A 24,211-nucleotide genomic window follows, 5' to 3' on the forward strand; every position below is an offset into this window, starting at 1 on the left:
TTTAACATTTCAATGACATAATCATACGCAATTACGATCATATAAAGCAACACTTTGTAATTAGTGATGCCTCCACTTCCTGAAATGTGTAATCCTTCTGTCTTGAATTCCAAGGAGGCTGGCAGGAGGAGGCACTAAATATAGATCAGGAACTAATATTTAAATCAGTTTTTGATTCACCTTTCACCACGAACAGGAAAACCAGAACAAAGCCTTGCCCTTATTAGGACCCTAAATCTTTATGTCTGTGAGGCTGCATATTCAGCGACAACAGACCCACACAGAAACTGTCAGCACTTACAGGCCTGAAATGATCAGCCCTAAACAGCGGCACTTGTGCCCTCGCAGGCACATGGGCTGCTTTTCCAGGAAGGCACTAAAGCTCACCCTGACTGTCCTGTTTGGCAACTATGCTGTGTTATCATTAACAAAAGACTCTGACTTATCTCTGCGACTTAAAAATGGGAATGGCTTTTCTTTTAATTAGGGACGTTTCCCATGAAGTTGCAATCCCTGGGTACCAAGCATTGGTCTAAGTGCTTAATATGTACGGGCTTCTTGCATTCTCCACAACGACCCTGAGCCCACATTAGTCTGAGTCCCAATTTACTAACGAGGACTGGAGGCACCCAAGTGTTAAATAACTTGCCGCAGGTACCATTCCCCTCAGAAGAGCCTTTTGAGTGAATCACAAACCAGACAGGATAAACAGACCTTCTAGGCTGTCACATTCATTCTGTCACTCAAGCACCTACCCATGGGGCCAGCCGCAGAACCTCCCGATGTCTAATGTCTGTTGTTGGTAACGTTCTGCAGCAACCACAGAAGAAAATGCGGAAGGGACAAACTCTGACCCATGGTCACACCCAAAGGGCTTCCAGAAAAAAAATCCTTTTTAGGAGTTTCTCTTTAAAAAAAGAATAAAACAAGCAAATGCATAAACTGACTCTCTCTGATGTCCTAAACTGCCTCACTGGACACTGTTCTCTGCTTTCACCGATGAACTGTGGGGTGGCGCCCTCCCCGGGACAGCCGCACCTAGGGGCCAGCTTTACCTTGTCATAATAGTATCGCAGGGCTCTGCTCAGCTTATCGTAGTTCATGTTTGTTTTGTTTTTTCGGAGACCCCAGAGCTTGGCCACTTCTTCTGCTTTGAGGAGCTTGAATTCACCATCGTTGGAAGTCCAGCAAATCAGATGCTCATGTTTCTGGTCCAGCAGCAACTGCAACAGGAACTGCCACAGCGTGATTGCACTCTCCATACCTGGGGAGGGAGGGCCACATCAGTGCATGTGCCAGGTCTGCGGGAAGTGGGGTTGGGGGGAGCCCCTCAGGCCCCTGGCCTCCCCGCCGCCCCCAGTGAACCTAATGAAAAGTCACTTTCCTCTCCACCATTTCCCTCCCGACAGGGCACTCTGAATCAGGTGACTTCTGCCTGCATTTTTGTAAACAGCCACGATTCAGAAATACGGGGAAGCCCTATGATTTCCGTATTTGCCACACACATCCCCACAGGTGACAGGACTGCATCAAGAATGATATTAAAAAATGATGAATGAGCTGCCCACTCATACAATCAGTCCCCATCCAAGCAACGTGGCATCTGTTCCCACTCATCCTACCCACTCCTTCACCGCTCAGCCTCTAGTCCATCATTTGCAGGAAATGCTGGACCCTGTGATAAGTGCATTTACCTAGGGACCTGGGTTAATGTGGTCAGGGTACATCAGTTCATATGACCATGTGAGGCGCTTCGAGAGGAAGGGACTTCGCTAGGTGACCCTCGGTCTTCCCAGAGCTCTGATAACCCAGCCTCATGCCTGAGTGTAGCATGCACCCTACCGATAGATGCTTGTGGAACTGAAGAACTGGTCATTGCCACTTGAAGAGCCCTTTACTTCCCCAGTTACTTGCCATGTTGCAGATAAAAACCCCATTTGTCACAAGTACAGAGATGGAAAAAGTATTTTTTCCCTCCACTATGAGAGGAAAACTTATAAAATGTTCTTTTTCCTTGGACTCTGCTGTGGACTTTGTAAATGCTGTTCCTTCTGCTTACAAAGCTGTTCCCCAGCTTTGGAGCCTGGTGAACTCCTTCTCATCCATCATGACCCAGTTCACATGGGATCTTCTTGGGGAAAATTTTCCCTGCTCTCCCAAGGTAGTTCCCAACTTCAGACATGTGAGGACTTTCATGGTAATGGGTACTGATTCCCAAAATAGTAACAATAATCATAATAACAACAACAAAAACCCACTTGTCTTCTCAACATTCGTTACATTAGGAAAGAAGAGGTGGGCTGGCCTCAGAAGCTTGACCGCAGATCAACTGTCATGACTGGACACAGGAAGGGCCCTGGGTTTTGATCTTGGCAAGAAGCGGGGTGAGAGTCTAGTCCCAGGAGGCAGCCAGGTGACCAGAACGAGGGGGCATAGAGAAGACGCTCAACTCTGGGAGACCTGGAGGCCAGAACAACTGCCTGACGGAGACTTATCTGTCCCGATATTTCTGTCAGCTCCACAACCAGCTCACGCATTCCCCTGAAAGGGGCAGCTTTCAGATGGACAAATCATTTTTCTCCCTTTCCACATGGGAATGGATGCACATATACCTAGCCCTCCACTAAGTGTTCACTTCCCTATTTCCTTTCACATGTTTAGCCGAGAACACATTTTATTGTTTCTCTGAGCAGCAACGTGGGTTTCTCAGTTAAAGGGAAGCCGATTAGGAATGTTCTCTAAATGCCCACAGGGCACTTTATTTGTGGCTCTTTAAAGTGGATATTCTTTACAGAAATCAGTCTTCATTGCAATGGCCACTCGGTCCATACGACAATAAATCATCCCCTCGTTGGACCAAAGCACCTTTACGTCTCATGAGCCTCGTAAGCACCGCCGCCTGTGAGACGCAGCAGCCTGCCGGCTCCAGCCTCTAGGAGGAACAACCCTTCCCATTATTTGAGGTCGAGCCAACACTTTCTTCCCATCGTTGGCACTAAGAATTGCTAACAGTTGTCTCAAATGCTTTGGTATTTTCCCTCAAACACTTCAAGCAGCTTTAAAAAATCTTTCAAACTTTAGGTGGATGCTCAGAGGAACCTGCTCCAAAGGGCAGAAGGCGGCCAGTGGGCTTACAGTTAGGAAGGTGGGCAGCCCCCAGCACCTCCCTACCTTTAGCTGACACGAACCATCATGTTCCAGATGGGACAGGAGGGCAATGTAAACATCGCTGTGTGTTTTGTACTTAGTGCTCCTACCAACCAGGACTGACTCCTCAGAGCTTCCTGTGGTGCCCCAACCCCATGGATCAGGGCCACACGCTCTGAGCATGAATGATGAGGACCTGTACAGTAGACTGGTTAAATGTTCTCAATCTTTCACTCCGTCCCCCGTTCAAGTGACCAAGCAGCAGTGGCCTACGGGGGGTGGAGTACTTTTTTCCATCCCGCTGAAATCTGGGCTTGGCCGTGTGATTTGATTAGGTCAATGGAATGCTAAGTAGACATGACAATGTGTCAATTCCCAGTCAAGGTCTAAGAGGCTTCCCATGTTTGCAACTTTCCTCTCCTGGCTCCTCTTATTGTAGTGAAGCTGCTGCCCCAAAATGAAGCACGTGGAGCCAGCATGAGCTCAACCCAAAGACTGGCACCAATTTCCACAACCTACAGTCTGAAACAGCATCCCTGAGGCCAACCAATAAGAAAAATAAATGCTATAAGCCAGTCATTGTAAGCCAGTGACTCTTGGGGCTGTTTGTTACATGGCACCATTGCAGCAAGAGTTGACAATCACAATGCCCAACATCCTGGTCTAAAAAAATTCTCTCTTTGCTGGAGTGCAGTATCTTTACACTACGGACTTACATTCACCATCACGAGGGGCATCTAGACATGAAAAAGCATGTGATGCAGGGGGACTGGCTGATTACATCTTCACTCAAAGGGATATAAGCAGGCCAGTGATGACCACAGGTGCCACGGCCCATGGCAAAGGTAGAAGGAGGAAAGGGGAAGAAAAGGGAGATGTAAAAGAGCAGAAAGTAAAAAGGCAGAGGAATAAATGATGGGGATGGGGACCTCTCATCAGGGGCCTTCCAGATTTCTGGAAGAGATGATCTCGGCCAGGTAAGGGCACAAGCTGTGAACTAGGAGTCACAGAGCTGTCCCCACACATGCTCAGATGCTAACAGAGCTTTGGAGAGGCTGGGTGGGCTGGGGAACACCTCCACCTTCTCCCTCGCCCTCCCACGCCAAGGGTACGAAGCCAGGCACGGCTGAGGAGGGGAGGATCCCTCAGAGGGTTTCATGTGAATAACACAGCTCCACCAGAGGTGAGGAAGGCATGAAACCACCCCCGCCTATAGCAGGCCAAGCCCAGCGCCAAGGGCCTCCTTCTCCTTCCCCAGCTCTCCGGCCACTCCTCCCCTCCAGATGGGCCACCAGCTCAGCCACTGTGCAGTCACACAGCTCTCTACTGCTGGGGACTCTGGCCACCCATGACTCAGAGATGAGCCTCAAAATTACTTCCCTGCAAGCTCATCACATCTACAAACATCTGTCACCCCTCCTACACGCAGCAGAAGTCTTTCTGGGAGCTAAGGGGCCCCCAAGGCAGCTCTGGACACCCCACCCTTCCTGGCCGGAGCCACTGGTATGATTAAAATGGTGGAGTGTACACGGGGGAACAGGGACACGGGGAACAGGGTAGTGGCCCACCACTGACTGGCTACCATGGTTCTCGCCATTCAAGGGCATTCACTGGACTCCTTTGATTTTAGTTCCAAACTTCATTGATTTTAACAACGATTAAGTTTCATCATTTACATGGTGGTTTTCACATACAATCATGCTTCACGTTCTATCACATCCCCACCAGCTACAAATTGCCCCCTCAGGGACTTAGGGAATGGAAAAGAGCCTAACATTGTCACACACCCTGCCACCAACCACCAGTGCTGCATGTATTAGCAAATTCATCCAAATGTAGCTGTCTCTCACCAGAAAAAAGTTGTGAGTGTTTTTTTTTAATTAATTCCTTAATGCCTAGAATCCTTAATAAAGTCCTGTACCTTAACATGCAGGTACAATAAAGTCTAACTTATCTGGCTGTCCTTGTAATTCAGACAGCATCCTGTGACTCTTATTAAGTAAAAAAGTTCAAGAAAGTGTTGATACTCGAGATTTACGTCTGATATATTATTGTTCAAATGGGAGGTCTGCTTTAAGTTAAAAAGTTTCATCAGCCTAACCTCAGTGAGCTGATTTCCCACAACTCTCTGCTTCAAATATGTAGACCATGCAAGAAATGCAATCTTTTCTAAAAAAGTATTTTCCAAATCAAATTTCTTTTTACTAATTAGAAATTGCTTCCCTTTCCTTGCTCAGATCTTATTTTGAATGGATGAAATTTTATCAGGTGTTGTAATGCCATTCTTTTTGTTTTGTTTTGTTTTGTTTTGGGTTGGGGGTTGGTAATTAGGCTTATTTATTTATTTTGATGGAGGTACCGGGTCTGAATTCGGGACCTCAAGCATGCTAAGCACACTCTACCACTGAGCGACACCCTGCTCCCTGTCATGCCATTCTTGATGCAGAATCAAACTCTGAGCTTTTTATCTTAAGGAGGGTCCACTTGTAAGGCACCACAGCTCCTCCAGGCAGAGGCGCCCTGTAGTGCTAGACACTTTCTGCTCCCCACTGATCCCCCTCAGTCCCGCCGCCTGCCTCAAATGCTCTCTCACCACGTGGACAGGAAAGCACCAAAGACCAGGCTCTCAGCAGCTGGCAGGCCACATCCAGGCCTCTCCCGAGAACAACGCTACCTGGTATCTGTCCCAACTGTTCCTCTTCCTCGGCAGTTTGTAGCCTAGGTCTTGCTGCAGTCGAGGGTAGTGAGATCATTTAAAACAGATTTTGTCAAATCCGAATACTATGCATACCTCTTTCTAAAGGACCAGGATGTGAAAAATTAATAGGTTCCCATGTGGACAAATCATTCACATTAATTTGTTTTTTTTACTATATTCTCCCTTCAATATAAACAAGAAGAAACAGATATAAGCTCCTCCAGTTTACAGTTCTCTTACAACCAGATGAAATTTACGAATAAAGTAGACTGCGCCCACCCTATTCAAATTAACAATTAATTTTACATATGACACATGATCTTTTATTGAAAGGAAACCAAAACTCACAAAAAGGTTATAGCAACAGCTGACCCCATGGAAGTTGTTTCGAGTAAGATGTGTTTATACGGTTATACCCTATAAAGACTCAATTCTCTCTCCATCTTTTTCCATTTTTTGAGGGGGGGTCCATTTGATGCCAAGACACCATCTGGATATTTGGGACACATCAGAGAACAGAGAAGATGAAGACCTTGGTCCTCATGGAGTGTACATTCCAATAGGAGAAGACAGGCCATGAACAAGAGACACATGACCACTAAAATACACAGTTCGTTGGAATAACAGTGTTACAGGGAAATGCAACCAGAGCAGGTTGAGGGGGAGCCAGGGGTACGGTAGCAGGAGGTCATGGAAGGCCTCGCTGAGAGGCTGTTGAGAAATACCTTTGTTAAAAAATAATTTTCGAAATGGCTAAAATCATGGGTCTCCTACAGATGGAAAATGAAGACATGTTAAAGATTTTCTTTCACTCCTTCATCAAGTAGGGAACCTGGTAGATGTTCTAACAAGTTCAGAAAAGGATTTGAATAATAGAGGCATTTATAAGTTAGGAATATTGAAATGAACTGACAGATAGGGCTGAGAGAAGAGTCAACTCAGCACCGTGAGACATGAGAATTTGCATATATAGAATCAGTAACGATTTTGCTGTCATAATTAACTAAATCATAAAACAGTGTACATAAGATTGGAATCGCATCACCCAGAGAGGTTTTGCTCCAGAGTCTAAACAACGCAGTTTTTCATGGAAGCACGATTATGCTCTACGACCTGCAGCAGGTGAGAGGGTGAACCGCCTTTTCCCTACTTGGAAGGCTACACCGTGGGTGAGAGTGGATTTGGAGCCAGACTCTCTGTGTTCAAATACAGCAGTCCTGTCTGGCTGTGGGACTTTGGGTAAGTAACCTCACCTCTCTGTGCCTCAATGTCCTCATAAGGAAAACGGAGATGATGGTAATGACACGTCTCCCTCACGGGGCTGCAGCAAGGATAACCTGTGTTACTGACAACGCCCTCGAACTACACCTGGTACTTAGGAAGTGTTATTCAAATGTTAACTATTATTTTTTTAAGCAGCAGGGGAGCCTCTTCACAGAGCATGGTGTGAGGGCATTTGGCCTCAGCTAGCTCAAGGAGCCATTTAGATATACCCACCTTGGATCTTTGTCCATTAGGCAATGACCCCAACAGAGGCACTGAAATCCCGGGAGAATCTTCAGCTATTTGGTGACTGCTACTTATAAGGTGACCTAGAATACACTTACTTGTGGTTTTCTTTTTTAAAGACTATCATAAAAAAATGAAAGAACAAAAATTTTTTTTTAATTCTGGCAAGACACTCAGATCCCTAAGCATACATTCACTGACTTCAGCTTGAGAGACACTGGTTTAGAATGCTCAGCCTAGGGCCTCTGAGTTGTTAGACTGCAGTAAAGATGGCCCTGGGGTACTCACACTCCCTTGGAGCTACTTCCTCTGCTCCCGTCTGTCTTGTGCCCCTGGAGCGGGGAAGGGAGTCAAGGAGATGAGAGCTGTTGAGTCAGAAAGAGAAAAGGGAAGGATTCTAGAGTGACAGCCATGACAACACTGCCTGAGAAGACGGAGCCCACATGGATACACCCGCTGGGCTGGTCCTGGTGGAGGTGGCCTGAGAGTAAAGAGCTTGTCTGCACAGGGCGGACTCTGAGTGGTTACTCTCCACCCTCATTCTGTGTTTTCAACTCTTTCTATTTTTAAAGAACACAAATAGTACCCTTGATTCATTCTTTAATCTGGACAGAGACTCAAAGAGATGATGGATGCTACAGATGGCATATACTGATCACTCTTGTCATCCCTGGTGCCACCTCAGCCCACTCGGGAGCCATCAGGCCATGCGGCCCTATCACCGCTTTGGCATCTCCTTTGGGTCCAGGGTAGCCGCCAGTCCTCTGGGCACACTAACGAGCTAGAACCAGGCACACTTCCTCAGACCACTGGGCAGTGGGGGGAACCAAACATCTTGCACAAAAGTGAAAGCTGCTCCCTCCCCGGGAACAGGAAACAGGACCAACACTCCTGAAACAGCGGGAGCAATAAAATGCAGTCACCATCCTCGCGCTGATCAGGTGGCTCAAACAACAAGCACAACGTGAATGACACAGGAGCTCAGAAGGCCACCCCAGACCCTCCCATATGGGTGTAAGCTACATGCACACACTCAGGCAACCCACTCATGCCAGAGGTCCTTCTAGCTCTTAACCTAGGCTGTCTTGCAGGGTCTGTCATTCATTCACTAATCTGCCTTTTCCAATTATAAGAGCCTTCTCTTGTCTTCTCTGTACATGGTGGGTATTATCTGTCGAGCCTTTACCACACACCAAGCACTGCACTTAATCTCACTGAATTCCCACAACTGCCCTATGAGGTATTACAATTATTGTTGCCACTTTGCAGATAAGAAAATTGAGGCCCAATTGTGTTAGAGCACAGGCTACTGTGTGTGTGGCCAAGATCAGCACAAATGGCTGGTCACCAGTCCATGATGAGATAAGTATAGAAATCGAGAGTAAATACTTAAGAGACTTCATTCCAACATGTCATTGCCACCACATCCAAGTGTGTGATCAGTAGGCCTGTGTGCTTGGCACAAGCTATGCGTGTCAGGAAAATGAAAGCCAATGTTAAAATGTGTGATATTCAAGGTCAGCTTTTCAACCGTAACCCCAAAGCATATAAAATTCTACAATTCATTGATTTCATTAAAAGAGGATTTAAATGTAACTATAACATTATAAGATAAATTGTTGGAACTGGCAACTAATGAAGAAATGAAGATGAATTTTAAAATGCAACAAGCTTGCTGTATTTTAGATGAAAGTTAAAAAAATGAATATCCTGAGCTTGCTGAAATGGGTTTAAAAATCTCCTTTCAGTCTTGTCAGCAAATCCCTCTGACAGACTTCTCTCAAGTATAATTAAAACAAAACACAGAAATAGTTTATATACATCATCTCCTGCAAGTAACATTGCTGTATCCAACCTAAATTCATTAGTCAACCTAGATTAAACTCTTTGCTACATTAAAAGTGAAGTCAACTGATAAATATGGTTTTTGTTTAAAATGTGCAAATGGGTATTTAACATGGGGAATCTATTTCACGTACAACTTTTTTCTTTGGTTAAAATCACTGGATGACAAAGTTACCAGTATTAATAATGATCTTCTATATTAATTGCCTTTATATGCATTTTCAAATGAGTATGTAGTTTTGTAATTGTTTGCCTCAGTATTTTATTCCTATTTACTGAAATGTAATCTTACGTCTGCTAAATCTATAATAAAAAAAAATCAGGGCTTGTATTCTGGTATCTTTGTTTTTAGTTTTGTTTTCCTAGTAATTTATTCTTATAGTAGTTTCCAAAATTATCAGTCCACAGTGTACTGGAAATTTTAAAAACTGGCCCTTCTCCATAGATGGTTTGAGAAACACTGCTCTTGAATGTGGACTCCAAGACGTAGCCTTAGCTCTTAGATCACCACCAGGTCATAGCAGGCACTCAGTAAACATTTGTTGAATAAATGAATGAATAAGTAAAACCAAGGTTAGTACGGCCACTCTGTCAGTACAGCCGCTCTGTAATACCGCCTCCCACCAAGAGCACAGAACTGATCAGGATCGGGATTCGGATCAGGCTACATGGAGAAGCTTTCCAGGGCAGCAAGCTTGAGCACAGCCTTCATCAAAATGGGGAGTAAAATCTGGAAAGGCTGAGAGGATTTGATCAAACTAGCTCCTTCAAAAGCTAAAAACCAGAGTTATGGAAATGGTCTTGTGTAGAGGGCTGGCCCAGAATTTCTCCCCAGCCCGTGTCTGCTGTGTCATAAAAGCCAGGTTCTGGTGCAGATTTGTAATTCACTGAATTGTGTCAGCAGAAGTGAGTCGGCTGGGAGAGCATTTGAGTGTCTGGTGGCAGGAAGGCAAGAGAGGAATATTCTCCCACCTTAAAGAAGAAAAGGCTGAGGGGAGAGGCTCCCGTGCCCACAGCAGGCAGGGCGGGGCAGGGGCAGCCACTGCGAAGCCAGAGCAAGAACCAGTGCAGGGCCTGGAATGAAACCTGCAGTCTACCAATCTGGACCTGAACACAAAGTCTACCCAAGACTCAGGGAGGCAGAGAACAAACTAATGGTTACCAGTGGGGAGGATGGGGGAGGGGGTTAAAAGATACAAACTACTGCATATAAAATACACAAGCTACAAGGATATATTGTACAGCACACAGAATGTAGCCAATATTTCATAGTAACTATAAATGGAGTATCATCTATAAAAATTTTAAATCACTGCCTTGTTCACTGGAAACTAATATAATATTGTAAGTCAGCTATACCTCAATAAAATACCAGAAAAAAAAAAAAAAAACCCCAAAGTCCACCCAGTGGCAGTGGTTACTGTGTTCTTTCAAACTCCACCAAGCCTCCAGCAGCTGCCAGGCTGCCAGGAGAGTCATCCCGCCCGCTGACTGCTGGCATTACTTTGTCACGCTGAACCAGCACTAAGGCAGACTCACAGTGAAGCTGACCTCAGGGACCATCACCGCACAAGTCCAGGGGCGCTGCCTACTCCCTCCTAGAAGCCACCTTCCCCTTCTTGGAGGCAGGCATCCTCCCTGTCTGCCACAAGGTGGCGCCAGATGTCCTAATGTGAGCTGGGGCAGCACAATATGCAAAGCATGAGATTTTTGCTTCCATTCTTAGAAGTTGAAAAATACCCACTTATTTGCTCTTCTTTATAGCGGTGGCAACCTAACTCTTCTCTCTGCACGTTCCTGGTTTCATTTTCTCAGTTACACTGAGGTGGGAGTTGAGGGGGAGGGTCAGAATTATTATCTTTGTAAAGCTTTTATATTGCAGGCACTAGAGAAATTAGCCTACATAAAAAACCAATTAGTCAGAAATATGAGAGCCCAAGGAAAAGAGAAAAACTCCTGTGTAAGAAATAAACAAAGTAGTACTCAGCAAGTTCATGCCTTTTTGCTTGTTAAAACTTGCATGATTAGAGAAGTCCACCCTGAACACTTAGTAAACTGAAAATTCTCTGAAGTTCAACTCCTCTGTCCAAACCAGCACCTACTAAGTGTTTCTGTATTGTGCTATTATCAATGTCCAAGAGAAAGGTCAGCAGCACTTCATTAAAAACAAACAAGCAAACAAAAACCCTGTACTTAAGGCAAGGAATTGGAAAACAATAATTTGTACTATTTGAGGCCTGCAATAACTTGGCATAGAATAATTTTAGGGCATTAAGCAAATAAGGATTAATATTTGGTAACTAAGCACACACTGAAGTCTTTTTTCATAATTTGTGAGAAGGTGAAACTAGGTTATTAAGATTTTTTCAGAAGACATTTTAATTATTATCAGCCACTGCATGGAAGAAAAAATTGCTGATGTGAGGTGAAGTTCATGTCCCTCAAAGCTCTTATGACCTATTAAGAAGCATTTGTCTTCTTCATTCTGTGCATATCTACAGATTGTTCGTGTTTTAAAAAGCAAAGTGGACAAGAAAAGAGGGAAAGCTGCCGCTGCTCAGGCTGCTTATTTACCCTTGACAGTTGGCTGTGTTTTTCAAATCTAGTTTTTCGAATAACTCTTCTGAGGAAAGAGAAAGATTCTTTCAGGGGAAATCACTGACAACCACTGTCATAACGTCTTCTGTTTACTGTGTGTGTGATCCACCCCTCTTTCCTTCTGAAACTGTGTTGTCTCTGGGTAAATTAGAAGCAAGTCAGTTGATTTGCTGCTGACTTTTATATGGGTGAGTTTCCTCTGGAAAAGTAAATGGATGGCTACGTTAATTCCGGCTGGGAAAGTGTGTGAGCCATTCTATGTCTTCCCACATCCGTATATTCGGGCCGTTCCCCCTCCCCTGGCTAAGCACACCCAGCCCTATCTCATCCCGCGTGTTCAGACGAGGCCCCCATCAAGATGGCAAAGAGCCTAGTCCCCCTCTAGGCTGCCTCACACAGATACCCCTTGGATCCCTAACTTGGCAATATCCCCAAACTTCCCAATGTTCCTGGTACTGAGTTTGTTCTTCCTGGGCTGGAGGAAGAGGTGGTGATCAATCCACTAGGTAAAAAAACAACTGGCTGTCCCAAAAGCACCCACCTATTTCTCTGCACCTCAAAGAAGCAAGCTGATTTGAAAGAGATGGTGTATGGGAAAAGCTGGGCACAGTGCCCGGATGTCGTAAGCATTCAACAAGGCTTAGACGTCGCCTTCATGGGTGCCTTCTATGAAGCCCTCAACAAGGCTTCCCAAATGGAGCTAGTTCTTGTTAGCCATGATTACATCAGCGATCCCAGCAATTCCCACAGCGCCTGGTCCACAACAGGCATTCAGTGAAAAAGTATGCAGTGAATCTGTTTCTTGAGATCGCAACTTCTTTACCTTTCAGGTGGGGATTGTAAAATCTGACTTCAGAGACTCTTCTGTCATGTGCTAAAGAGCCCAGACATAGGAGAATTTTACTTTTCTCCTTTTTCCCTCAGGAGAAAGATGGACTAGTCCACATCTCCAGCATCTCCCCAAGAGGCTCATCAGGCAGCCACACAAATAGGGCGTACAATCTGTAGTCTTCATCATACACGCCTCCATTTAATCTCTCCTTTGAAAACTTCAGACATGACTTTATTGGGCAGTTAAAGGAACACAAGCCTGCTAGATCAAAGCGCCAACTGGTCACCGGCCTTCCCCAAGTGGGGCTGTAGTTCATTATGCCCAATCAGTTAATCGCAACCACCTCCCTCGTATATGAACCTGCCCAGGAAGCAGGCTCTGCAAGAAAAATCTTTCCAGGTACCCAACTGTATTTTTAAAAAGCAGACCATGTCTTGCAAGATGAGTAGGGCTATAAAAATCAGAGGTTCCTGTGACCTGGGACAGTCCCCAGGTCCCCCTGTGGAGTCTCAAGGGAAGTACAGGATCTGCTGACAATGCTTTTTCTTTAAACAGATGGGCTGCTCCTCCCCAGACATTTTTGGACTGAAACCCGGACATTCACTTTCTTTGCAATTGTTTTTGTTGTCTGTGTTGTTTGCGAGCATCTTAACTCTGGCTCGAAGCACGTCCCCCTTAAGTTCTCATACTTGGTAACACTCAGCTTCCTCTTCTTCTGCAGGTTGCAGGCAGGAAACTGGAAAATGGGCCACAGGAAACCTGGCCTCCTACATCTGTCCCACTTTGTAATTGCAGCTCTGGTTTCATTTTGCCTCGTGTGTCAGCTCTGTTTTAACCCTCAATACGACGACCAAGCTCTGCTTTCTGAAAGAACACTGCTACTCTCATTGCCAAGGAAACTCAATGAGACTTGTTTTCTTCCCCAGAGTAATTAACCCTATGAATTCAACATGGAAAAAAAAACAGCAAATTCTCCTAAAAGTCGTCATTTGGATCAAAAGAGTACAGAGCTAGAAAAAAATGATACATTCAATGTGATAAAACTACTAATAAGTCCCCAGTGAAAATTCAAGACGATTTCATAACACTGTACACAGCAGAAGTCATTTGTGGTCCAAGGATGCCTGATGAATTTTAACTCTGGAGGCTTTGATAAATAACATATGAAAATAAACTGCAATCATCCCTCATTATAACTGCTCTCATTATGATGCCATTTCAAATTATGTTTCTTAACCGTATCACCAACAATCAGGATGAACTATATGAAATTGTTTTTATAGGTCAAAAACAGTCAAATACCAGCCATCTCATATAGTCAACATAAAGCATATAATTACACACAGAGAACAGATCCACATAAACACACACACAATCATATCTTCTTCCTGTGTTTGGTCCATAGACCCTTTTGAGAATCTACCATTCTCTACAGGAAAAGAAAGATATATTTAAATCCTAAAGATAATTTATAAATTTCTAAGAGCCCTGTTCTAAAGGAAGTGTCAGCTACATACGTCTTCCCCCCGACCAGCAACACTGAATATCCACGGACTTCTCAAGAATAGGGCTCCTATCAAAAAAAAGAAAAAAGAAAAAAACCCTAACTTATTTAAATAGGAGCTTTTCTTTGTTTAATGCTAACTTTTGACAAGCATTTACTAAGTACTGAGCACTGTGTTGAGTGCTTTATACATGTTATCTGTTTTATACTTCATGAGGAAGTCAAAATTTCACAAGGCGGGTGAGATGCTCCCGACCACAGGAATAACAAGGGAAAACACAGCCTGGTATTCAGAGCGCCTGGCTCCAAAGTCCAGCTGCTATATCACCACAGTCCCCCAGCAGAGGCATCACTTCTGACATGCACACCTCACCACGATGAAGAGAAAAGTCCCATCGTAACTTGGAGGGCGAGACAACATTCCTATGAGGAATCTCATCAGGAAATTTCCCTGTTCATTTCTAGCTTTGCCTCGCTGGTGACTCCTGGTTTTAAGAAAGTTTGAATCCATCCCACCATCCCTTTTTAAAAAAAAAAGTTTCCCTTTTAAAAAGATCTGCAATTGGTTTAGACACACTGCAGGTTCATCAAATGCTAAATCATCGAGGTTGCCTCCCCATGATGAAGACAGGATGTGAGAAGCTGTGCCTTCTGTAGCTTAGCTCCTTCCTGACAGGAACAGCCCATCCTCCCATTGGGTAGGTGCACACTGGATGGTGGAACATGAGGGCAGAAGTCAGAAATGAAAGGTGAGTGATCTGCCTGGCCCCAGAGTGGGGCCCAAACCTGCGTGCATCTCATGTAACCATGAGATAAATCATGAGAGACACTTCACTTGTGAATCAGGACAGGCTGGGAGCCCCACTGCAACTATGTGACTGACTGGGTGTCACCTAGGGAGGACCCAGCAGGGGCTAAAATGTTTTCCTTTAAAAGCAAACACCTCTGGGGAAGCTCTGTTTCAGGGTCTAAGAAAGCAGTATCTCAGGTTTCATGGAGGATCGCAGCACATGCATAACATAAAAAGGTTTTCTGCATTCAGTAAAACTTCCTCCAAATCCTGTTTCTAAACTTGACCTTCAATTTAATGAACTCCCTAATTTCCAATGGGTATTTTTCCCCCTACACTACCCTTGATTCTTATATTTCATAGGCCTTTGTATGGAAAATCTTTTACCTAAATTTCTGTACTATTAATAAAATTCGATCCTGTGTGCAAGAGGGACCACTGGAGGTCAGAACATAAATTCTTACAGTAGTCATGGCCTTAAAGAGTCACACGATTTCAGGCAGGGATGTTAACTTCTCTGTTTCAACTTCTTAATCTGTAAAACAAGGCTAAGGCCAACCTTATCCCCCTCCATACATGAGGATTAACAAACTAAAAGACTTCTTATGGTTAAGAGTATTTAGAAAATAAAAATCTCAGATATCCTTTTGATCAATACATTGTGTGAATAAACTTTAAAATAAAAATGGAATAATGCCTTCAGCTTCCAATAAAGCCTTCACAGAGAGATTCTTTTTTAATCTGTGGTTGCCTGAACATCAAATGTTTATTTGCTTAGACACTCTACTTAGTTTCACAAAAATCGAATATAAAGGAAATCTTACATACCACTTCTCCTAGAATGAAACCATAATCTGTCAGATAACCTTGAAAGCTTTTCTGTGCTAAATAATAAGCTGGCGCAGGCCACAAGTATATCCACAGTGTAGTAAGAACATTTTTGCATGATACGAAATGATGGTGGTTTTTCCACATCCAGAAACTGAAACATTTCCTGCCAGAGCATCCTCTAAACTCTGCTATTGTGTTGAAACTGTAAAATCTTTCTAAATCAGGACTTCCTCCTATTATGCTTTAGAGGCGTCTTTCTGGGAAGGGTAGATCCAAGGCAAAAGGTAGGAATTCCTGCAGCACCACCCAGTGGAAACATTAGAAAAAAAAAAAGGCAAGATAAAATATGTTTAATAAAAGAAAATTCAGATCTTAGCTCCACTAATTGAAAATCTGGACAGTGCTCTTTTTTTCCAGCAATGTGTTTTTCCTCACAATGGTGCCCTCCTTCCTCGGGCTGTTTCTTAAATGCCTTGCACACAAATGATGGTCAGCATCACGTCTGCCTTGTCCCGTTCACCCGTGTGCACACACACTGGGCCGACACGAGGCCAGGGAGGAAGGAGTCCCGGGTGGGGTCAGGCGTGGTCTGCGACACCATGCCTTCCTCTCAGAAGGATCCCCGAGGGACCGTGGGGACCGGGAAGTCAGCACAGCTGGGCTCAGCATCCCAGTCCAGCTGCAGCAGCGGGCATTTCCTGGCAGAAAGGTAGTCATCTGTGCACCTTCCCCTCCCCCTGGTCTGAGTGCCGCCGCTCTGGGCCACCTCCAACATCTGCATGGCACTCCTACCTCTCTCGTTCCACCTCAGGGAAAGGCTCAGAGCCTTTCCTCCCCTGGGGACCCATATCTCCAGTTCCCCCAATACTTTCTCTAGCGTGACCCCCTGCTCCTGCTCCCCTGTCCTCCCAAAGCCTCCTCCAGGTCCTTTCAGTCTGTCTCCACTTCATTCACTGCCACCAGCAGAACATGTCTCTTCACCAGCGACTGCTTCTCACGCATGCCTGGCACACTGGGCCGCTAATCTCGGGAATGGGATGGAGCAAGAGGAACCCTTGACCCTCTGCTTCCAGCTCAGAAAGCCCTGGCAGTGGCCGGCAGAGGGAGGGAGCTACGGTCTTCCCAGGGAACCTGGGAACTCCCTTGTCTCCTCTACAGAACTGAAAATAGTATCATTTCTTCAATCATGTCTGGATGGTTAAGTCACTAAAGAAAATGGTCTCCAACATAAGCTCCTGAGAAAGTTATCTTTCCCTCTTCCTGGAGTAAATCCACCAAAACCACTTCATATGTCTTTTAAAAACAGTGCATAGATAAAGTGATACTCATCAGCTGATCTCGACATTGTTTAGAAGTATATGATCAGTGTTAAAACGTGAGAGTATAGCACATCTGAACTGCTAATTTACAGATGGCTAATATTATAAACCTTCCCCCACACCCTCTTCTGAAATGTGACATTTTACAAAACATGCTGGCTTCTGGAAATGTCAAAATTTGGCTGAAAAATATTGACACTAGCTAGTCCTTGGGTCCTCCTATATATAGTATTGTTGCAAAAATAAGTCTGATTTACGGGTATTTGTGACATCTTCTTTAGGGATTTTTGAGATGCATAATGAGCTGCCTTCCGGGATGGTTACCTAAGCAGGGAACTGGATCCTTCCAGGCTTCTAGAGTCTGCGGCTACTTTAGTGTCAACCACTCTAGTGATCTTGGCAAAACTCTTGCGTGGTTTAGCAAATGCAAATTCTAGGCCTCAACTTTTCTGCATCAATCTGGTATGATAATGTATTCACTTTGGAAGGGATCTATGAAAAAACAGTGATCCTTCAGTCTTCAAAATATCATCACCTGCTCATGTGGTGGACATCTGTGGGGCTTTTAGCTGCTTCTAAAGTCATTAAGGTAGACTCTCCCTTATATAGCTTTACAGCCTCCATATGCATATGTTTCTCCCACATATTTGTATTGATATCAAGCTTAGCTACATATGACGATTGTGTTGCCAAAGTGCAGTTTCTTCTACATTTAAATAACTTCTAATAAAGTTCTTTTTAAAGAAAGAAAAATTATAATGGCGCTAAGTTAACATAGCAAGCAAAAGGTATCTTGTTTTTCATGGAATGTCCATTTAAAATCTAGCCTGACTTGTAAACAAACCACAGTAAGTGGAACACATTTAAAGTATCTTGGTGTTCCTGTTGAGTACAGTTATTTCTAAGAAAACTGTTGCAAAAATAAACAGGGAGTGATTTCAAAATGACATCTTCTCCCAATGCCTTTTATGTAAAACTTGTTTTTTGACTCCCAAAACTACAATGAGCGGCAATGAATAAATGAACAAAGTAACATTAAAACTGCCATCAAGTGGAAGACAGTTCATTCATTCATGTCAGGCTGATGGTGTGCACACGTGTTTCCTTCAAGAGGCCAACCAAAGCATCCCACAGAAAGAACGGCAGCTGGTGGCATCAGCGTTCAACATCAGACACATACCTAAGGAACCCTCACGACCCTTAATTCCCATTCAGGAATTTGCCATCCACTAACTCGGCTCAATTTTTTCCTAAAATGTCACATACGATTTGTTCCTCTACTTACTCTTCCAGTAATTGTCCCGCCTGAATAAATCAACTGTACAGAATAAATGACAGATTCTGTTTTAGATGATCCTTTCCTTTTGCAAAAGAAAACCCCCCTTTCTGGATTTTAACCATTTGGTAAATATATGATCTTCTACATCAAGGTCTTAAAGCTTCTACTTTCCTAAAGACAAATTGGTAGGTCTTAATATTTAGGTTAAAAAACAACAACAACAACAACAACAACAACGGATGTGGCAAAAGCTGGAGGAGGATGCTGTCTTTGTGGTTCAGCTCTGATTTAAATCAAAGCATGGTGGGGCTCTTACTTGAGAGCAGTGATGCTGAGCTTTTGAGAACCCTAGGACTCTTGGGTCATTTTGTTTGATTCAAGACATCTTCTAACTGCATATACTTTTTATTTTTTAAATGGAGGTACTGGGTATTGAACCCAGACCTCGTGCATGCTAGGCATGCACTCTACCACTGAGCTACACCCTGCCCACCTCAGCATATCCTTTTATAATGAGAGTAATTCACTTTAAGAAATCGGCAACACTCTTCAAAGTTACTCAGTTTATCCAAGGATCATAAGCACAGAATTGAGAATTAGTGCTAAAGAAGTGAAGCCCAGTCAGGGATGCCTGGGGGGCTGACTGAGCGATGCTTCTGGTTTTGCCTCGACTGTAAGAGATGCAGTTGGCCGTCAGCAGGATCCCTGCCCTCCACTAAAGCCTCAGCAAGGATGCGTCAACGTATCTCTGCCTGGGGTTTAATCAGTCCCAACCCTGACTCCGAATATCACCTGGAGAATCTGGAGATGTTTATTCTAAAATGCTCTAAAAAAGAAACAAACCAACCAACCAACCAGCAATGTCTACCACCCAACACCCTCTGGTCTAAAGGATCAGTATCTGAAGCTTGAAAAACAGGCAGGGGCATTAGCAGAAACAACTTTCCTACCGACACTCGAGTTCTAGATTCCAGAGGACTTCAAAACTCAAGACCATACAAGACCATACAAGACCGAGGCGCTGTATCCACACAGTGTCTCCAAATAACGCCAAGTGGTTTGGTCCCTTCCTATAAATTCTTCATGGGGCTTCCTGAGATGATGAGGAATCTGAGCCTTCTCCTCTCAGTATATCAAAAATCCAAGATCCCTCCTGAGTTCTCACAGTGAAATAATGATTCTTTGGGATGCAGAGGTTCAGCAAACATTCCCGTATGCTCCAGTCCTCTGTACAGAGAAGGAGCAGAAACTGAGATCACATGCTGCCGCACACCGAGACTCAGGCATCCCTCGTGTAGCCCACATCTATGGAGACACACCCAGGTGTGCACACCCCCCTCCCCATCTGCCAATGCTTTTCTCTTTCATTTTTAAATGAACTCCGACAACCAGGGCTTATATTTTGGCCTCTAAAGGCAAACCTTCCAAGTTCCAGTAAGAGGACAGTAGGGAAGTTACATTTTCAGTTCACTGAGTATTAACCAGAGAAGTGTTCTTCTTAACGGCTAGTGTTAGAGAACTGTTCTCATATCTACAGCCTCTTCCCTTGCCTAGTAGAGCATCTGACCCTTCTGGGCCCCACTGCCATCATTCTGAGGGTGACGAGGTAGATAGAGTAGGAGAATCCCTGCGGTTAATTCCTACAGAGAGGTCCTGCAGTCAGCCAGGAGCACAGCCTGGAATAAATTCTGGGGCTTATTTTGTTGTGGTGGTGGTGGCTGTTTTCATCTCTCTCTCCTGACAATTAAATGCAGGGAGAAAAAAAAGCTGCTTAATCACGCCTTCTGGTTAATCAAGGTTTGACTATCAACAATCCACTCCTTGGCAAAACCCAGCTGAAATTAATAGCAGATCTAGCCCTCCTTCACTGAAAACATTTAGGTATTTAACCACTCATCCTTTCATAATCACACCGGCAGAGTCTTATTATTTTAAAGTTCAATCAGAAATACCATTTATTAATTACAAAAGCTAAGAACCAAACACACATAGGTTTTAGTACAAGTGAAAAAGTATTTTTAACTGAGAATATCATGGAACTCAACCCAAGGGAACTATAAAAACTCGGTCAACTGAAGTCTTGATAAAGGACTATGATGGTTGCTGTATTTTTAATTTAATTTTAATACGGAAAGAACGTTACACTGAGATTCTTTGAGCTACTTACCTGCTCACCAACCATTCTGAGTATAACACTGATATCAACTACAGGGCTAAAGTCTGTCTTCTCAGGTGTTTAACATGCTAACCTGATTTCTGTACATTCACTTTTCTTGCAAGCCTGGCCACAAACTCTGGAAAATGATACATCCTCTATGGAGGATATTCTTGGCTATCTCTTTGGTTTAACCAAGAGATATGCCTCTTATTAATCCAACTAACTGACAGTCTAAGAAAGAGTCAGATTTAGGCATAGCAATAAAGTGCTTTATCAAGTCTACTGGCCAAATCAGGGGAGAGGTGCTACGCTGACAAATTTTTCCTCGTTCAGATTGCTTTTAATTCAGTGAATGCCAGGTATTGTACAAAGGGTCAGGATAAATACAAGGATGAGAAAAACAGATCAGGCCCAGAGGGAGCTTCCAGACTAATGGGCAAGACAGATGTGAAACACATCCTGACGCATACATGTGCAGGTATCCTCCACTTCCCAATCTAATGAATTGGACGGTGATTTCAGATAACAAGGGATGGCGTGCTATCAACTCTGCTTGGTTCCTGAATTGTGGGCAAGAAATACTAACAAATAATGAGCAATACCAGCTCTATCTCTAGAAATCTCTCTCTGAAACTGTTCAGTACCTGTGTTTGGATAGTAAGAATCTGGACAGGGAGAACTCGAGTAATGAGGAAGCCTGGAAATAAAACCTGTACAAGGGCTCCAAAGGCCAGGGATGGATAACTGAGACGGATTTAGTCTGGAGGACCACCAAAGGCTTCCCTGGGGAAGAGATGGTCAAGCTGAGACTAACTGGCTAGAAACTGGAGTGAGAGACGTTGATGGGAGAGGATATGGAAGTGAATTCCCAGAAGAGGGAATAGCATTTGGAAGGGCCCAGAGGCCACGGGGGACGTTACACATTTGAGGAATTGAGGAAAGGCCAGTATAGCTGGCCCAAATCACAGTTCGCTGCTCACATTAAGGACTTTGGTCTCTATTCCAGCTGAAGCCACTGGGAGACTGTAAGCAGAGGAGTGACATGGTCAGATCTGTGCTTGAAGGACTGCTCCAGCTCGTGGCTGGAGAAGGGACTGGAGGAGGGTGACAGGGAATGTGGGCCTCTCAGATCCAGCACCGGAGGAGAGTATTTTCAAAGATTATCAGAAGGAAAGAGTAGGGATTTGACCTGGTGATCAAAATCTTACCTGGGCCTACTCAGCACCCAACCCACAGACAGTTACTGGTGTTCCCAGGAATTGTGGGTCTTCAGAAATGAATGGTGCCTCAAAAAGTGGAGGGAGGGAAATAGCAGCAAATACTGACCCTTCTTCAGGTGTTCCTTATTCAATAAAGGTCCAAAATGGGATAGAAAGGGAAACTTATAGGGAACCCCTTTCCCTTCACAAAACAGCAGTTTTTAAAAATTGCCATATATGTCTCAAAACTGGCTGCTTGGGCATGAAAAAAACATTCACATCACATTGTCACAACTCTTAGAAGTCAAGTTCTTCATTCCAGAAACCCCATGCATGAATGGGACTTCTGACTGAAAGGGATCAACCCCACCTCCCTACATCGGTCACTTCACCACCAGCCAGGGAAACCGAGGTCCAGGGAGGTTCAGTGATAGCCTCGAAACACAACTGGTTTTAAGAGAATCAACTTTCCCCCTCAGCATTCATGTTATTTCTGGTTAGCTTAAGTGGTGTTAACCAGTGTAGAAGGGATTTTCTTCCTCATACTGTATGATGAGGAAATCCACATATTCTGATGATTTATTTTTAACCATGCAGATTAAATAAAAATACTGCTGTCTTTTAGCCAGGTGCTCTGGGGCTTAATAACATGACAGAAGCATGAAATTACCATAATATATTTTGAAAAAATAGCCAGGCAATGTTTGGGGGCGATGGAAATATTCTCTAGTTGGAGGTAGGGGGTGGGAATTACATGGGTGTGTGTAGACAATAACATTTAAGATCTGTGCAGTTTCAATGTACATAAATTATATGTCAATGAAAAAAAAAAATAAAAAGACACCAAGGGTCTCAGTTCATTCGACTGCTTGGAGAAAAAGACTCCTAACATCACCAAACTGTAAGAGAAAGTATCAGATAAGTGTATACCTACTCTGTCACTCTCATATTTACACCTAGAAATTTAAGAACTATGCTTAGATATGGTAGCTTTAGAAATACAAACAATGCTATGTGCCTTAGAACCTCTTTTTAGAGCACGTGTGCAAGTAAATTCATTTTAGTCCAATTCAAACTCAAATACATCAGTATAACCATCATCTCAATTTCTTTAAAAATACGCAAATCCATCTCACAGCCAATTATAAAATAATCCCATTTAATTCTTAATAATTTCTTCCCAGCAAACGTAAATTAAAACACACAAAGTGGTCAGTGAGTAATTCCTAGTGGCAGTTCAACCAAATTACAACTTGTTGAAATGACCAATTCAAAGTTTAGTAAAGAATGAACGGCCATTTTTATTTTGGTTGTGGGGAGCAATGATGGGGAGTTCAAATTTCTACACAGAATAGATGCTTAAAAGACTGAATGATCTACCCTTCTTTGGAGGGCCTTAGGATTTGCTAACAGTACACGCACGCACGCGCGTAAGCGTGCTGATGATTCCATTAACTGTGGGCTGTACTATAAACAGCAAAACTGGAGGTTTCACGGTCTCACGGCCATGGTTTCAACCAAAAAGCTGGATGATCTGAATTCAAACTAGCCAAGGGTAATAGTAATCTTGAACTGAAAATCAATTTCAAATACCAATTTCAAAGTTTGGAAACTTTACTGATACAAAATGAAACTAGTAATAAATAAGAGTCATCGGGTGTGTAAGAGGCACCTTCCTCCTTTGAGACGTTCAAGGGGTACTTTTTGGTCTAACCTAGTTTCTGTTTTCTCATCATTTAACATTGTATTTTGATGTGTAGCACCCTGGACTTCCTGTTACTACCTCTTGATATTCTACTGCAAATCATGACTCATCCTTAAATCATAGAGAAACTCATCACAATCCCAAACTTCATAGCACATATGAATTCAGTCTTTCAAGAGGGCAGCATTCTTAGAACATTACTTGGAGCCACAGAGACAAAAACACTGAACAAGTCCATGTAGAGATTATGTCAATCCACTGTTGAGTCAACACATTTATTAGATCAATAAATATGAGCTCTCTGTGTGGTAATTTTAGTCTTAGTACTGGTTATTAAACAGTGTTACATGATATGTTAAGTGAAAATAAATTATAAAACAGAAAGTGTGGTGTGACTCCAATTAAAAATTTTATGTGTATGCATGTGCAGGGGTGTATGTGTGTATCTCTTTTAAAAGACCAGAAATGTTAACAGTGGAATTATGGGAGGTGTTAATTTTTTTTTTCCCTTTGGGGTTTGCTGAATATTCCTAAGGTAATTCACATTAATATTTTTTATAACCAAGAAAACCAACTAAACTTCGGAAAATATTGCTATACCAATGTGATTGCAAGTAGGTCATAAATCTACAAAGGCAAAGAGGAATTATAGATAAACATTATGGAGAAAACTCTTGCCTTAAACATACAGAAAAATCTGCCAAGAGTGGGGACCTTCATTCAAGTGACCAGAGCCGACTGTGTGTGTGTGTAGGTGCAGGCCCTTAGGGACAGAAGCCAGCTGCCTGCAGCCAGGT

General features: G+C 43.6%; 1 protein-coding gene across 2 annotated transcripts in view; it reads right to left on the reverse strand.

Moving 5' to 3' along the window:
* The window catches only part of ELK3 (ETS transcription factor ELK3), a 63,494-nt gene that overhangs the window by 35,289 nt on the left and 3,994 nt on the right, over positions 1–24,211 (reverse strand). For both annotated transcript variants that reach the window (XM_032493591.1, XM_032493590.1), the window contains exon 2: positions 1,056–1,264. In XM_032493591.1, the coding sequence (XP_032349482.1) occupies positions 1,056–1,262 (207 nt within the window). In that variant the 5' untranslated portion in view covers positions 1,263–1,264. The remainder of the gene's footprint in view (positions 1–1,055; positions 1,265–24,211) is intronic.

This window comes from Camelus ferus, chromosome 12, assembly GCF_009834535.1.
Source record: "Camelus ferus isolate YT-003-E chromosome 12, BCGSAC_Cfer_1.0, whole genome shotgun sequence".
Classification (NCBI taxonomy): Eukaryota; Metazoa; Chordata; class Mammalia; order Artiodactyla; family Camelidae; genus Camelus; species Camelus ferus.